The sequence below is a fragment of the Haliotis rubra genome, unplaced genomic scaffold (assembly GCF_003918875.1).
Source record: "Haliotis rubra isolate DU_JTF1 unplaced genomic scaffold, ASM391887v1 Scf200, whole genome shotgun sequence".
NCBI classification, from domain to species: domain Eukaryota; kingdom Metazoa; phylum Mollusca; class Gastropoda; order Lepetellida; family Haliotidae; genus Haliotis; species Haliotis rubra.
Window position 1 is genome coordinate 927,476 of NW_025766004.1, and position 15,363 is coordinate 942,838.

The 15,363-nt window shown below is 44.2% G+C and overlaps 1 protein-coding gene across 7 annotated transcripts in view; it reads right to left on the bottom strand.

Annotated features, from left to right (window-relative positions):
• Positions 1 to 906: 906 nt before the first annotated feature.
• LOC124275648 (matrix metallopeptidase-21-like) overlaps positions 907 to 15,363 on the bottom strand; it is a 144,800-nt gene continuing 130,343 nt past the window's right edge. For 6 of the 7 annotated variants that reach the window (XM_046711259.1, XM_046711257.1, XM_046711258.1 and 3 more), the window contains exons 4-8: positions 9,932 to 10,228; positions 8,897 to 9,151; positions 7,221 to 7,396; positions 3,320 to 5,180; positions 907 to 2,774 (exon numbers count right to left, since the gene is read on the bottom strand). In XM_046711259.1, the coding sequence (XP_046567215.1) occupies positions 4,890 to 5,180; positions 7,221 to 7,396; positions 8,897 to 9,151; positions 9,932 to 10,228 (1,019 nt within the window). In that variant the 3' untranslated portion in view covers positions 907 to 2,774; positions 3,320 to 4,889. The remainder of the gene's footprint in view (positions 2,775 to 3,319; positions 5,181 to 7,220; positions 7,397 to 8,896; positions 9,152 to 9,931; positions 10,229 to 15,363) is intronic. The other variant, XM_046711260.1, reaches the window with a different exon arrangement.

Genomic DNA, 15,363 nt, shown 5'->3' on the forward strand with positions numbered 1-15,363 from the left:
GTGGTAGTTGTTGTAATGGAGCTGTCGTGGTAGATGTTGTAATGGAGCAGTAGTGGTAGTTGTTGTAACGGAGTAGTAGTGGTAGTCGTTGTAGTGGGGCAGTAGTGGTAGTTGTTGTAATGGAGCAGTAGTGGTAGATGTTGTAATGGAGCAGTAGTGGTAGTTGTTGTATTGGAGCAGTAGTGGTAGATGTTGTATTGGAGCAGTAGTGGTAGATGTTGTAATGGAGCAGTAGTGGTAGATGTTGTAATGGAGCAGTAGTGGTAGTTGTTGTAATGGAGCAGTAGTGGTAGATGTTGTATTGGAGAAGTAGTGGTAGATGTTGTAATGGAGCAGTAGTGGTAGATGTTGTATTGGAGCAGTTGCAGCAGCAGGATTACAAGTAGATAACACTTTCCTTATTGAAACTGCGATATGCTTCAATGGTGTCATTCCGATGTGTCTGCCTTTACTGTGAACAACGACTAATGGGATCGGGTGGGTCAGGCTGGCTGACTTGGTTGACACATGTCATCGGTTCCCAATTGCGCAGATCGATGCTCATGCTGTTGATCACTGGATTGCCTGGGTCAGACTCGATTATTTACATATAGCTGGAATATTGCTGAGTGCGGCGTAAAACTAAACTCACTCACTCACTCACTTATTCTGAACACTTTTGATGTTTTCCGAATTGTTCTACATTTCTGTGTCAGATATATCACAACAAAATCACCTCAATAGGAATCCATGTTGTCATAGATTTACCCAATGGAGATGACATTCTAATTATGTTCTTTTCATTGGTGTATGACCGATGACAGAACCAATTATTGTAATCAATCTTTTCAAAACGTCTGATATCAATTGAAGATAAGCTGGTCATCGCAATGGAAGATGTCTAGCAAAAAGGAACGAACACTGGGGTTGTACGAATAGGCAAACATTTATTTGAATGACAGATCGTCGTGACGTACACAGATGCGCATGACACTGATCACGTGATGTACACAGATGCGCATGACAAAGATCACGTAACGTACACAGATGCGCATGACACAGACCACGTGACGTACACAGATGCGCATGACACTGGTCACGTGATGTACACATGCGCATGACACTGATCACGTGACGTACACATATGCGCAAGACACCGTTCACGTGATGAACATATATGCGTATGACACTGATCACGTGACGTTTACAGATGCGAACATCACTGACCAGGTGGCGGTGGACATGACGGTTGGACAATGGTTTGGTCATAAATTAGACGGCAAATAGTCAACAGGTCATAGCTGACACATCAACTAAACACATCACATCGGAACGGTAATGAACTTATGACGAAATGGCTACAAAAATAGTTTTCCGGTAAGCATGCTCAAAGTGGCAAGCACGCATGCTCACAAGAACTATTGTAATAAATATCATCCCGAAATGTACACATAACAAAATTAAAATATAAAAACATAACAGTTTATAAATTATGATAAGTAGGTTTTCAGCAGGCATGGCCCTGCTCAAATGGCGGGTTTGACATAAACAGCGTACACGTGCATGCACGTGCATATCCGCTTAAGATTTCGTCACTTGTACATATGCAGAAGAGCAAGAACGCTAGGGCGATTCCTCACGTGAATGCAAGACTTACAATTATTTCTCGTGCTCAACCAGACGCCCGCACCAAGGCCATCTGCATACGTGTGAAGCCCCAGCTATTCTCATAGCACTCAAAGTCACGTGAAAACTACGGTTGTGGTCTTGGGACGTGCACACACGTGTTGCACGAGTGTCAACTAGGGCCTTAATGTGTCCATGCAAGTGGAGGGGTTTCCAATGCGTGCACTAGATATGTACATAACGTGCGTCTCCCTTTAAAGCTGTGCCCCGTGCTGCGCCATAGTGTTACACTATCACTGTACATTTTCCAACAATATCTTTGGCTTTATGTGCGCGATGATTTCGAGCTAATACTGACTGAAACGTTTCTCGTACACTACAGCGATATCTTTACGTTTTGAGTATATTTACATATCAGCAACGCAATTCCTGCAACACAGCAACCATCCTAGACGCTACACTTGCTGTTTTGACTTGTAACATGAGGATGACTTAAGACAGCGCAGAATAACAAGCAACGCTGATTCAACCATGTTGTACTTCTGAAATGTTAAGTATCTTTGACTAACGTTAGAATGAAATAAAAATATGGAGCAAGGAAGGGTGATTGTTATAGGATGAATAACAAAAACATCGGACCAGCTGACACAATATGCAAAATATATATAGACGTCTTAATACAAGTGAAACCATGTACATAAAGATTGTGAGTAGCCGACTGCGACAAAGCCTTTTCAACATACGAACGGTTCTTTCGTGAACCACACTACCAGTATTCCTACCCATGAACAGGACCAATCACCGCGCATGATGAACAGGACCTACCACCGCGCATGATGAACAATCAATCACCGTGCACGATGAATAGGACCAATCACCGCGCTTAATGAACTGGACCAATCACCGTGCCTGATGAACAGGACCAATCACCGTGCATGATGAACAAGACCAATCACCGAGCATGATGAACAGGACCAATCATCCGAGGCATGATGAACAGGACCAATCACCGTGCATGATGAACAGGACCAATCACCGTGCATGATGAACAGGACCAATCACCGTGCATGATGAACAGGACCAATCACCGTGCATGATGAACAGGACCAATCACCGCATGATGAACAGGACCAATCACCGTGCATGATGAACAGGACCAATCACCGTGCCTGATGAACAGGACCAATCACCGTGCATGATGAACAGGACCATGATCAATCACGTGCATGATGAACAGGACCAATCACCGTGCATGATGAACAGGACCAATCACCGTGCATGATGAACAGGACCAATCACCGCGCATGATGAACAGGACCAATCACCGTGCATGATGAACAGGACAATCACCGTGCATGATGAACAGGACCAATCACCGTGCATGATGAACAGGACCAATCACCGCGCTTGATGAACAGGACTAATCAATGAACTGACTGATGAACAATCACCGTGCCTGATGAACAGGACCAATCACCAAGCATGATGAACAGGACCAATCACCAAGCATGATGAACAGGACCAACCATCGTGCTTGATGAACAGGACCTACCACCGTGTATTTGAACAGGACCAATCACCGTGCATGATGAACAGGACCAATCACCGTGCATGATGAACAGGACCAATCACCGTGCATGATGAACAGGACCAATCATCGTGTTTGATGAACAGGACCTACCACAGAGTACTTGCACATGACCAATCACCGTACATGATGAACAGGACAAGTCGCTGTGCATGATGAACAGGGCCAATTACTGTGAACGATGAACAGGGCCAATCACTGTGAACAGGACCAATCACTGTGAACGATGAACAGGACCAATCGCCGTGTATGATGGACAGGACCAATCATCGTGGTTGATGAACAGGACATACCACCGTGTATTTGAACAGGACCAATCACTGGGCATGAAGAACAGAACCAATCACTATTCTCGATGAACAGAACCAATCATCTTGCAAATGAACAGAACCAATCCATATGCACAATGAACAGGGCTAATCAAAATGGACATGTCAAGAACCATATTCAAAATGTTCAGTGGACACGACCAATCATGGTTCACCATGACCAGAACCAATCAATGCACAAGGAACATCCACTATGCGCGCCATGGGCAAGGCCAATCACTGTGAATCAGCAAAAGGACCAATCGAAAGCATGAATACCACGACCAATCATTATGGGCAGGCTCAATTATTGTTCACAATTGACATGACCCACCAAAGTCAAATACGAATTTGACCATAAGCTGTACGTACTAGACATACTCAATTACTGTACAGCACGAAGAAGATTATCTGCATCCTATGGTCAGGGCCTCTTACTGTACATTGTGTGCAGCACTAGTCACTAGCACAGCCTAGACAATCATATCCACCAACGTCTTGCCCGATCCGACGTTACAGGCTGTTTACGGCCCTACCAACTAAACGATCGAAAGCTGCGTAATTCATAGATCTGAAGAAGGACCAAAAGCCTGCTCTGACATATTTCCGTCCATCCGTCCACCATTCCGAACCGTACTATTTCGGCGTCAATCTCAGACCTCCAACTGTCCTACATGAGCAAGAACAAGGAGAGAGCGAGCGGGGAATGTACTTGTAAATACAGACCAATTTGTACATCGCGACACGCTAGCCCTTTACTGGATGCTAACAAGTCAATAATGCCTCAAAGGCTATATCGCAACAATATGACATTGAATATAACATTGGCAGTTCGATCATATAAAAGTGGCAAATACTTCATATAAGATCACGTGTACAAAAAAACACTTGCTCCTTTTGTGTTGAACTTCGCACTCCAAGTGAAATAAGCAATGTCCGGCTGGTGTTGATGTTCAGTCCAGCCTTATCAACATACGTTGTCCTTACATGCAACTTTGCGGTATTTGTCGAGCACTAGCGAAGCCTCGGCCTCGTGTAAGCATTAGTATCAACACATCAACGCTAACAACCAATCAGATGAACGTTAAAATATATCACATGAGCAGTTTATGACATCAGCCCGCTGATATGTCAACTAGCTCTTTCTTCAGCACGAGAAGCACGTGCAGTGTTTCCAAGACAGGATCTATGCTAGACATCATGTATGTACATGCGATCCGTCTCGGAAGTGTATGGACGCTTCGAATGGAACTCCGTTTGTAGAACTGTCCTGACTTCGGCAGGTGCTCCTCTGATCTGTGCTCGTGGTCACCGTTGACGTCATCTATAATACGGGTCACGTGACATTTCGAATTGAAGTCCTCACACAGTGGGCGTCACAATGTCATTCACTCCATATCAGTGACGTCACAAATGTCGAACCACTTTTCGTACCACTTGCCTCTGTATTCCAGTGCATTCTTTGTTTGTTTGATCCTCGGGTGAAACCTCGTATTCCGCCAAAACTCCTCGTCTTTAAAAAAGTACATGGCTTTGTCCTTGTAGGAATAATACACGGCGTCCACAGTCGCCGGCAGCGGTTTCTCCCCATCGTTCATGGGATACTCATCCACGATTTTCATCTTCCGCACACAACACCCTCGAGTCTCTTCGGGCTCCTTCGGATCATAAACGTAGACCTGGAATAACAAGAACCTGTGAGTCACCGGCTACGTATTGAGCTGTTGAAAACAAGCACTAATTATCAGAGTCAGAAGTTCACAACCTACTTTCACAGATCCACGATGGACCATTTTCAAATGACACTGCGAACGGTTCTTTGGCGTCAGTTCCCGTACAGATTGCATGCAGACTTAAGACAGTTGGTCGCCACAGGTGAAATACATCAACTCATGCACTCCTTCACCACTTTCTTTACAGGTATATACTTGAACAGAAACACGTCTTAAGACCTACGTTCATACACATAGGTGGTCCAAAAGAAACCCAAGATGTTCGGTGTGTTTGTTTCACCATACACGCGTGGCTTGAAACTTGTGCCTGTCGACGCCGTTCGTCTATAAACAAAGAGCTTTGCAACTCTGCTCTCCCCGACCCCCTCTCACCCTAAACGCTAAGGTGTACGAGTAAATCCCCGTGTACCATACAGATGCTGAAGATGGCAAGTCTCTATGAAGATAATTAGAGCGCCGAAAAGGGCACCCCGTTGACATTTCACTGTATGTGTTATGAAATAATCTTTCAATGTTTAAACACAAGTGACACCTGAGGTGTTCGACAGCGACGAGCTTTTGACACCAACAAAGTATAAACGAGAATTCTAAAAGGAGAAATTATTACAGCAGCTCATTATTTGGTGATTAGATCTAAGTAAGCGCTTAAGCGCTCCAAAACAGACGCTCTACACCTATGACTCATATCAACGGTGTTGCCTTATGGAGGAATGGAGAGAGGCAAGACTGAACCCTGGCAGTTCCAACTGATTTACACCTAGCTGCCGCCCGTGTGCGGGATTCTCAAGTCTGCCTTTCTATCACAGACACCTGCATTGCTCTTACAAACCACTGAGCATGGCCTGTTGCCTCCAGCACGTGCCCTTTAACTCTTATTTCTCTTCACCTTTTGAGCACATTCAATTTCAATGTTTTGCTCTCAGCTCTCATTAACGGTTGAACACAATTGGGGATGTCCGACTCTGCTATGTTTCTATTTCTAATTAACAGTTGAACACAGCCGTGAATGAACGACACGGACGCTGGTCCTATTTTAAATATACTGCTGAATAGCTGGGAATGGTGAACACGTACTCTGGTCCTATTTCTAATTAATTGATGATCAAAGTCGGGCATGGTCAACACGTACCCTGTTCCTATTTCTAATTAATTGTTGATCAAAGTCGGGAATGGTGAACACGTACTCTGGTCCTATTTCTAATTAATTGTTGATCAAAGTCGGGAATGGTGAACACGTACTCTGGTCCTATTTCTAATTAATTGTTGATCAAAGTCGGGAATGGTCAACACGTACTCTGGTCCTATTTCTAATTAATTGTTGATCAAAGTCGGGAATGGTCAACACGTACCATGGTTTATGTTCTAATTAATTGTTGATCAAACTCGGGAATGAAGAATACTAATTTTGTTCATCTGTTGATCAGTCGGGAGAGATTAACAAGTACACCTTTCCTCACATTTGTTATCGGGGCGGTGAGGTAGCCTAGTGCTTTAAGTGTTCGCTCGTCACGCCAAGACCCGGGTTCGATTCCCCACATGGGTACAATATTTGAAGCCCATTCCTGGAGTCATACGCCGTGATATTGCTGGAATATTGCTAAAAGCGGTGTAAAACTAAACTCACTCACTCCCCCATTTGTCATCACCTGTTCATCACAGACTGGAAGGGCCGACAAGAGATGGTCCATTTGGCAACGTTATGGTGTTACATCACATTCACATTCTCATTATAGGGGGGTGGGGTAGCCCAGTGGTTAAAGTGGTCGCTCGTCACGCTGAAGGCCAGGGTTCGATTCCCCACATGGGTAAAATGTGTGATGCCCATTTCTGGTACCCCCAGCAGTGGTATTGCTGGAATATTGCTAAAAGCGGCGTAAATCCCAACTCACTCACTCGCTCTCATTATACACGTAAACGGACTAAGGTACTAAACTACTGTTTGCCAGTCGACAATTTTAAGATTTTAGTTTACACGTGACCACTTACATATTCATCTTTGAAGAAGTAGATATTCTTGTCTCGCAAGTCAAAGAACACTGCGTCCAGGTTGTCAGGAATACGGTCTTCCGAGCCCTCCTTTGCCGGGAACCCTTCCGATATCTTCATGGGGTAACCCTCAAATACCTTGTCGTTGTCGTTATCGTACCGGTAGAAACTCTCCCCTGGGAACATTCCATATATAGGTATACAGTACACGGGGTCTATTATGGTGGTGACATTGTTATATTGACGTGTGATATATTGGGTTTAATAGCAACTGGAATCTTGTAAACAGTGATTCATATGAATAATGATCTATTTATTCATTGACACACTGACAAAATATCAATCATAAAAATACCAATGTCCCTAACTTATTTTGTTCAGTATACTATCCAAGCCTGAGTGCAGTGATATATTGTAACTAGCAAACCCTCCACCCACTGTGCTACCTTCCCTCCCTACAAAGCTGACAGTAACAAACTGTAACCTTTGAAACCGTGTTACCTAACCACGAACCGTAATACTCGCTGTGCAACCTGTTGGAATTCGAAACCACTATCTACCGTGTCTAACTCTGATTATACTGATCATAGAGTCGAACTCACTACCAACTGATCGACCTTCCTCCCCTGAAAGCAGTGACTGATTTTAACAAGCGAACTCACTACCCACTGTGCTACCTTCCTACCCTGAAAGCAGTGACTGATTGTAACAAGCGAACCCACTACCCACTGTGCTACCTTCCTGCCCTGAAAGCAGTGACTGATTGTAACAAGCGAACCCACTACCCACTGTGCTACCTTCCTACCCTGAAAGCAGTGACTGATTGTAACAAGCAAACCCACTACCCACTGTGCTACCTCCCTACCCTGAAAGCAGTGACTGATTGTAACAAGCGAACTCACTACCCACTGTGCTACCTCCCCACCCTGAAAGCAGTGACTGATTGTAACAAGCGAACCCACTACCCACTGTGGTAACAAGCGAACCCACTACCCACTGTGCTGCCTCCCTACCCTATAAGCAGTGACTGATTGCAACCAGGGAACCCACTACCCACTGTGCTACCTCCCTACCCTAAAAGCAGTGACTGATTGCAACAAGTGAACCCACTACCCTCTGTGCTACCTTCCTACCCTGAACGCAGTGACTGATTGCAACAAGTGAACCCACTACCCACTGTGCTACCTCCCTACCCTGAAAGCAGTGACTGATTGCAACAAGTGAACCCACTACCCTCTGTGCTACCTTCCTACCCTGAACGCAGTGACTGATTGTAACAAGTGAACCCACTACCCTCTGTGCTACCTCCCTACCCTGAAAGCAGTGACTGATCGTAACAAGCGAACCCACTACCCACTGTGCTACCTCCCTACCCTGAAAGCAGTGACTGATTGTAACAAGCGAACCCACTACCCACTGTGCTACCTCCCTACCCTGAAAGCAGTGACTGATTGTAACAAGCGAACCCACTACCCACTGTGCTACCTCCCTACCCTGAAAGCAGTGACTAATTGTAACAGGTGAATCATCCGTTTCTGAGCTCCTCCTCAATTTCTGAGCTAATTTCCCGCCCTGAAAGCAGTCACATATTGCAACAAGCGAACCCACTACCCCCTGAGAGACCTCCCTGTGCTTCTTCACCCTTGTTAAGTCAGTGTCAAGGTCTATAGTCTAACCTTTAAAGAAATAAGCTTCATTAGCCATGGTGGTGTCTGTGAAGTACCAGACATGGATGTAGGCGTCGATGCCGTCGGGGACGCCGTCCCACTCCCGTGCAATGTACAGGGGGTCGCCGTATCGCGTTCTGTTGGCATGGTTTTCGTACATCCAGTACCTGTTCTGGCGGAAGAAGTATGTGTTGTAGATGAACTGGTTGTCGGGGCGTTTCCTCACCCAGTCGAACAACGTATCGAAGTGTCCTTTGCACACGCCTGGAAAACAATGAAAACATAGCACCATTGAATCTTGGAGTCAGTAAGTGCGTAAGTGAGTTGGGTTTTACGCCGCCTTCGGCAATATTCCAGCAATATCACGGCGGGGACACCAGAAATGGGCTTCACACATTGTGCTCAAGAGGTGAATCGAACCCTCGTCTTCGGTGGGAGTAGCGAACGCATTAACCACTAGGCTGCTCCTTCTCGACCAATGAGTCCCAGAAGGGAAGTATTCATTTGCCCCGTCATAAACCGGACAGCTGAGTCAATGTTGTTCTACGTCATGTAGCAGTCATCTAGCTTTGAAAACACTTGAGTTGAGACTATGAAATCGAATGGTGGATGTCATGGACAGCAGGTAATCAACCACGTCGCGTATCATAACCATCCAATCCACATTTCAGTCGGTCATTTCAACCAATACTGAATACGAGGCAAAGCAATATATTCAGTTAAGAAACATAATAAAACAGTTGTCTTTACCAAACATTCAGCGTATCTTTACTATAATAAATACAAATAAGCGTAACAAAATATTTAATTGGTCTCGTGTGGAAACAGAATCTGAACTGAATGAGCTACCAGTGGATGCCAGGAGATCAAAGGGTAACAGCAGCTACCGGTAAACACTCAAGACTATTTCCTTCAAAAGAGCATATGACTGAGCGCTATGGAGCGGGGATACTGTGAATAAGATGCGACATTTAAATCTATGATTTATTATGCTATTTGTTAACAGTTCCTTGCTGATCAGAATCTGCTCAATAGAAGTCTTACCATATATCTTTTGAATGGCCTTCCGGTCCTCCCAGCCAAGTTCAAACTCCGGCTGTTGCATCTCGAAGCCGTGGTAGATAGCATACATTATGGAATACGACTTGTTCCGGTGAGCAAGACCCAGCACATGTCCGATCTCATGTACCGCCACACGGAGAAGATAAATCCCTTCAGGGCTGTAGGATCGGATAGACTTAAAGTTTTCCTCGTCGTCGAAGTGCATGTTGCCGGCTTTCCAGGAATGGGCTATCTCGCCCCCACTGCCGTCGAATTTATGGGGACAATTTTGATGGTTACCTGTGGAGATCGAAGAATGGTTATATAATCGTTTGTATATATCCGCTGAAGAAAATCTACCTAAGCACAATTGTTTAACAATTGGAGTAGGTTGCGTTGGTTACTAGGAGTCAGGGCACCGAGTGAGTGAGTGAGTGCAAGTGGTTTAAAGCCAAAAGCAGGAATGTTTGTGCTACCTCAGGGGTTTTATGAGAACATTCTGACGGGCCCATCCGAGTCCCATTTTCGTCGGTTCTCATGGCAAGAGCCGTATTCACAACAGGGGAGAACTGATAGTAGCTACGTTTGGTTGGGATTTGAATGACATGGTTTTCCTGTCAGATTTGACAGTGCTATAGTGCAGATGTTTATGTACCATGGAATCTCGGAACCAGCAGGTGCTGAGATGACGAGAGTATACAATAGAAGGTCAACTGGCCCGCTGTAAATCCTAATGTACGACAAGTGTAGTTTCTTATTTTGTGACAAAATTAGTTTGTAGTATCTGCCAACACAATGACAATCTAAGGTAAGTCTTGAGACAAAAATAGAGTTCTTGCAAAATCAGAAGAAGCCCCTTTACCAAAACTGTTAAGTCTAACATATAGTTCCAGGCCTGAACCAGACATTCCTTCAATACCCTTTCACCTTACTCTTCTGAAAATCCAACTATGAACAAAGTCTCAAAAGCAACAGAAACAGACAATGAATGGCACAAGCATGTTGCGAAAATGACCTCATAGATGGCCTTGACCTTTGCTGACAGCGCCATTATTAGATGCGGCTGCATTTGAAATGTAGACTGATATGAATGCCTGGAAATATAAAGGACTGACTGACTGACTGAGTTTGGTTTTACGCCGCTTTTAGCAATAATCCAGCAACATCACGGCGGGGGGACACCAGAAATGGGCTTCACTCATTGTACCCATGTGGGGATTCGAACCCGGGTCTTCGGCGTGACGAGCCAACGCTTTAACCACTAGGCTACCCCACCGCCCCGAAATATAAAGTAGAGAAAACCAAGCCCCATACTCTGATACAAACGTCCCATGCGGCTGTCAAATTCAAACAAAACCTTAACACAGCCCCGTATCATTTTGCCGGGGATCAGTGTTTGCAATCAAGCTACACCATGACAGTCTACAGAATGCCAACCATGATGTTTGGCAAGTGCAGTGATGACAGTCTGGAGTAAGCCTTGAGGCAACAGCCGTCGAGTGTTGAGACAATACAAGTGCTGTGGGTCACATGTTCTTCGTGCATGTATCAGGAATGCAGGGAGTTCAGGTATGTAAAAATATCCTTGAGAATTAACATGGATGAACGCTATTCAAGAGGACATATTTTTATAGCGCATGTTCTGATCTTCCATACGGATAGGCTCAACGGCAAAAAGAGAAACAGCAGAACGGCTTTAGACCAATTACAAACGAAAGTAACCAGCCTGTTCTGACACAAAGATTCCTTGATGAAGAACACTGTGTCCGTTGAAGTCAGATATCGCATACCTTTGGAATAGCAGGCTTGCAGAAGCACAAAATCAGTCAAATATTTTCATCAAAGTTTATAAACATGTCAAGAACTTTTTGGTTAAACTGAGTTTTGGGGGTTATTTTTATAGCCTAATCACACTGCATTGGCTGCTTGTCTTAAAGGGAGATTAGATTTGGGCAAGTCGGTCTACAGTTTCAGATCCAGGTATCTGGTTGTTCGTGTGTTGTTTAACGCTGCACTGTAAACCAGCTGTGATCTGTAAATAATCCAGTCTATCCAGTGATCAACAGCATCAGGGTCGATAAACGCAATTTCGATACGATGGCATGTGTCAACCAAGTCAGCGAGCCTGACCACTCGAGCCTGTAAGGACAAGCATGTGTTGCTGAAGACCTATTCTAACCCGGATCCAGGTGTGCAAGTATATAGGGACAATGGCTCAGTTTCACACAGATCCCTGACACATCGATAAAGACCAAGGATTGCAATAGACATCATACCATGAGCACTGCCTTTAAATCTCTATGTGTCAGTCTTTAGTCCGAGATGCTCCTTATAATACTCCTTGGATGGTGGGATGCTGGTTGAGACAATCATTTGTCTCTCAAAGATGTTGCAAGCATTTATTTTGTTTTTCAGCCAATAAACTGTAATTTTTGCAAAACAAACATTCAAACTTTAAAAAAGTGAGCAAAGTCAGCCTCACATGTATTGTGTTAATACCAACTTCAAACCTGACCTACATTCGGGGCAAGGTTAGATTAAAGTTTTAATTTATCTCTGTAAACACGTCAACGCTGTAAAAGTTCGAGTTATTTGTTCAGCTCTTGTTTTTTAATATCTGCTTGTTTTTAGTTTTTTTTCTGAAATTCAAGTCAAATTTGGCTTCTTGAAAATGCGTATACAGAATAACAACCAACATAAACCTAGTTGAAGCACGTTCTTGTAGCGCCACCTTGTAGCCATAACGACGCGATGTCCTGGGATACCACGGGACCAATTACAGCACTTTAACAAGCCCCGATCCATAGGGTAACACTTGTAGACTGATAACCGCGCTCACAAGACACGGAGCTCTCCAACTAACGTAACAGAGGTACTCAGAGTGCTCCTCCGCTCAGCCTTCGACCAAATAAACCAACGGTATTTCAAGAACCAGTTAGTTTGGCACCGGCACAATATACCATCTTAATAAAGACAACCAAACTCTTCAAAGCGGCAGCTTTCAGCGAAAGGTTTGGTACACGGGCTTTGCGAGAATTAGTAGAAACTTGACTCCTTAACAGTAAGACTTTTGTTCTGGTGCAGGAAAGACTTCAAAGCGCTGAGCCAGGGAATGAGAATACAACTTCACTCTCGTAGCCACGGAAAGGCAATTCAGTCATTTGCCCGTTGCTAAATTTACATCCGGGCTCTTTTAGTTTGGTTCCCCATATAGCACCAATGTAGCCAACTGCTTCTCTACATCGTTTGTTGAAGACCTGTTTGACTAATGAACACAATCGCTACAGGCTTCACTTGTAAAACGCCTTGTTGCTAATACTGATCACATCAAAAAGAACTTCCAGCTACCGTTTCTTTGACCAGGTTCAGAACGACTGGGCATAAACAATTCTTTCTCCCAAGTAAAGGTACCCAACTGACAGTATGATAATTTCTAAGTTCTCTTTTGGTACCTTAACACAACGTCAATCTTGTCAAGCCTATTTGTAGTGTGTTTTTTTCTGATTTATTTTAGCAATTGGTGAATGATAAATTGCAAGAGCAATGACAGTGATGGCTAGACACCACCAATATCCTGGTTTTAGACTTTAAACTGTTTTTAGGAAGTGTTTTCGTGTATGTTGTTTTAAGGGGTATATTTTGGGAAACTCAAAAGGGTATTTTGGTGATATAGACGTACCGAATGCACCAGAGCTAAACGGGGGCAACATAAATCACCAAGCATTAAGTGCTTGCAGGCACTGTTCTTCAGATAATATTATGCCTTAAAGCACAGAGGAGAAGACTGGTCCTTGCATGCCATGATATCAATATGGTAGGTCCTTCAATATCAGATCTAGTAACGTTGCCATACATGTATAGTAAATGAGTGAATTTGGTTTAACATATCTTTGGTTTGTTTTGGTTAATGTACCTCAGCAATATTCCAGCTATATGGCGGCGGTCTGTAAATAATCGACTCTGGAACAGACAATCCAGTGATCAACAACATAAGCATCGATCTATGCAATTGGGATACGATGACATGTGCCAACCAACCGATTATCACCCTCGGCTTGTTGTCAGCCTCCACGTTGTCACGCTGGGCTGAGAGCTGGCACAATGTATCGGAACGATATAAAAATGGCGGCGGTCTGTAAATACTCGAGTCTGGTCCAAACAGTCTAGTGATTGACATCATAAGCATCGATGTACGCAATTGGTATACGATGATATGTGTCAACCAAGTCAGTGAGCCTGACCACCAGATCCCGTTAGTCGCCTCTTACGACAAGCATGGGTTGCTGAAGACCAATTCTAACCCGGATCTTCACGGGTAAACATCTCTTTGAGTAGACTCCAGGTACCTCATGCCAGCTTGATGAGGGAGGGAAGTCCGAGGTGATACAAGTCTCGAAACTCAGACCTTTCACGAAGGTATGGGGCAGACAAACCGTGAAGCACAACAGGGATTTGAACTCGCGATCTGGCAAGATGGACGGAACACAGTGAACTGCGACCACTAAGCACCCATATCTCATTAACGTAAAGAGTTCAAGGAATTTGATAGCCAGTAAGCGATCTGTATGAAATACGATGTATTCTTGCTATTAAGTGAAACAGAAAACAAGCATGTAATCCTCAAACGAAACAGGAAAGTAGTAACCACAAGCCTCATTCCTTGCATCATTAACATCTGGTATTGATTAAGAGGATATCACACGCTAAGAAGATGCACGCTGCTGTCTAGTCTGTCTCACAGTCCCCGAGCCACATTATTTTCCCCTACTGATTAGCCCTTCCTCCAATGCTCAATCCCCAAATGAAGTCTAGATTTCGTATGGTTTAGGGGCCTGATTCACAAAGCGATCGTAACGCTAACGTAAGACTATGTTAAAGTATGGGAGTTACGATCATCTGAGCGCTACGACTGTCGTAAGTCTATGTTAAAGTATGGGAGTTACGATCATCTTAGCGCTACGACTGTCGTAAGTCTATGTTAAAGTATGGGAGTTACGATCATCTTAGCGCTACGACTGTCGTAAGTCTATGTTAAAGTATGGGAGTTACGATCATCTTAGCGCTACGAACGCTTTGTGGATCGGGACCCAGGTTCTGAATCTCTCTTCTCACTGGGGCTCCTTTCCAGTTTAAATGGGATTATTTGTTACTATTAAAATCATATATATTCAAAGACCAATCGTTAGTTTAAGTGCAGTCATGCACCTCAGTTTAGACACCTCAGATGAACGACGTTCTATTCAGAGAGGGATGCGGTTAGTCAGGAGTTAAGTATTGCTCGCATTGGACCATGCGAGTTTATATCCACCTGAAACGTCCTAGCTCCAAGTTTGGGCACAGCCTCAATTGTTGCTAAGCTATATGGCGTAGAGTATGACGGTGTCACTGGTACGAATATCGACTGTGTAGTCACCAGGGCCCGTATTCTCGAAACG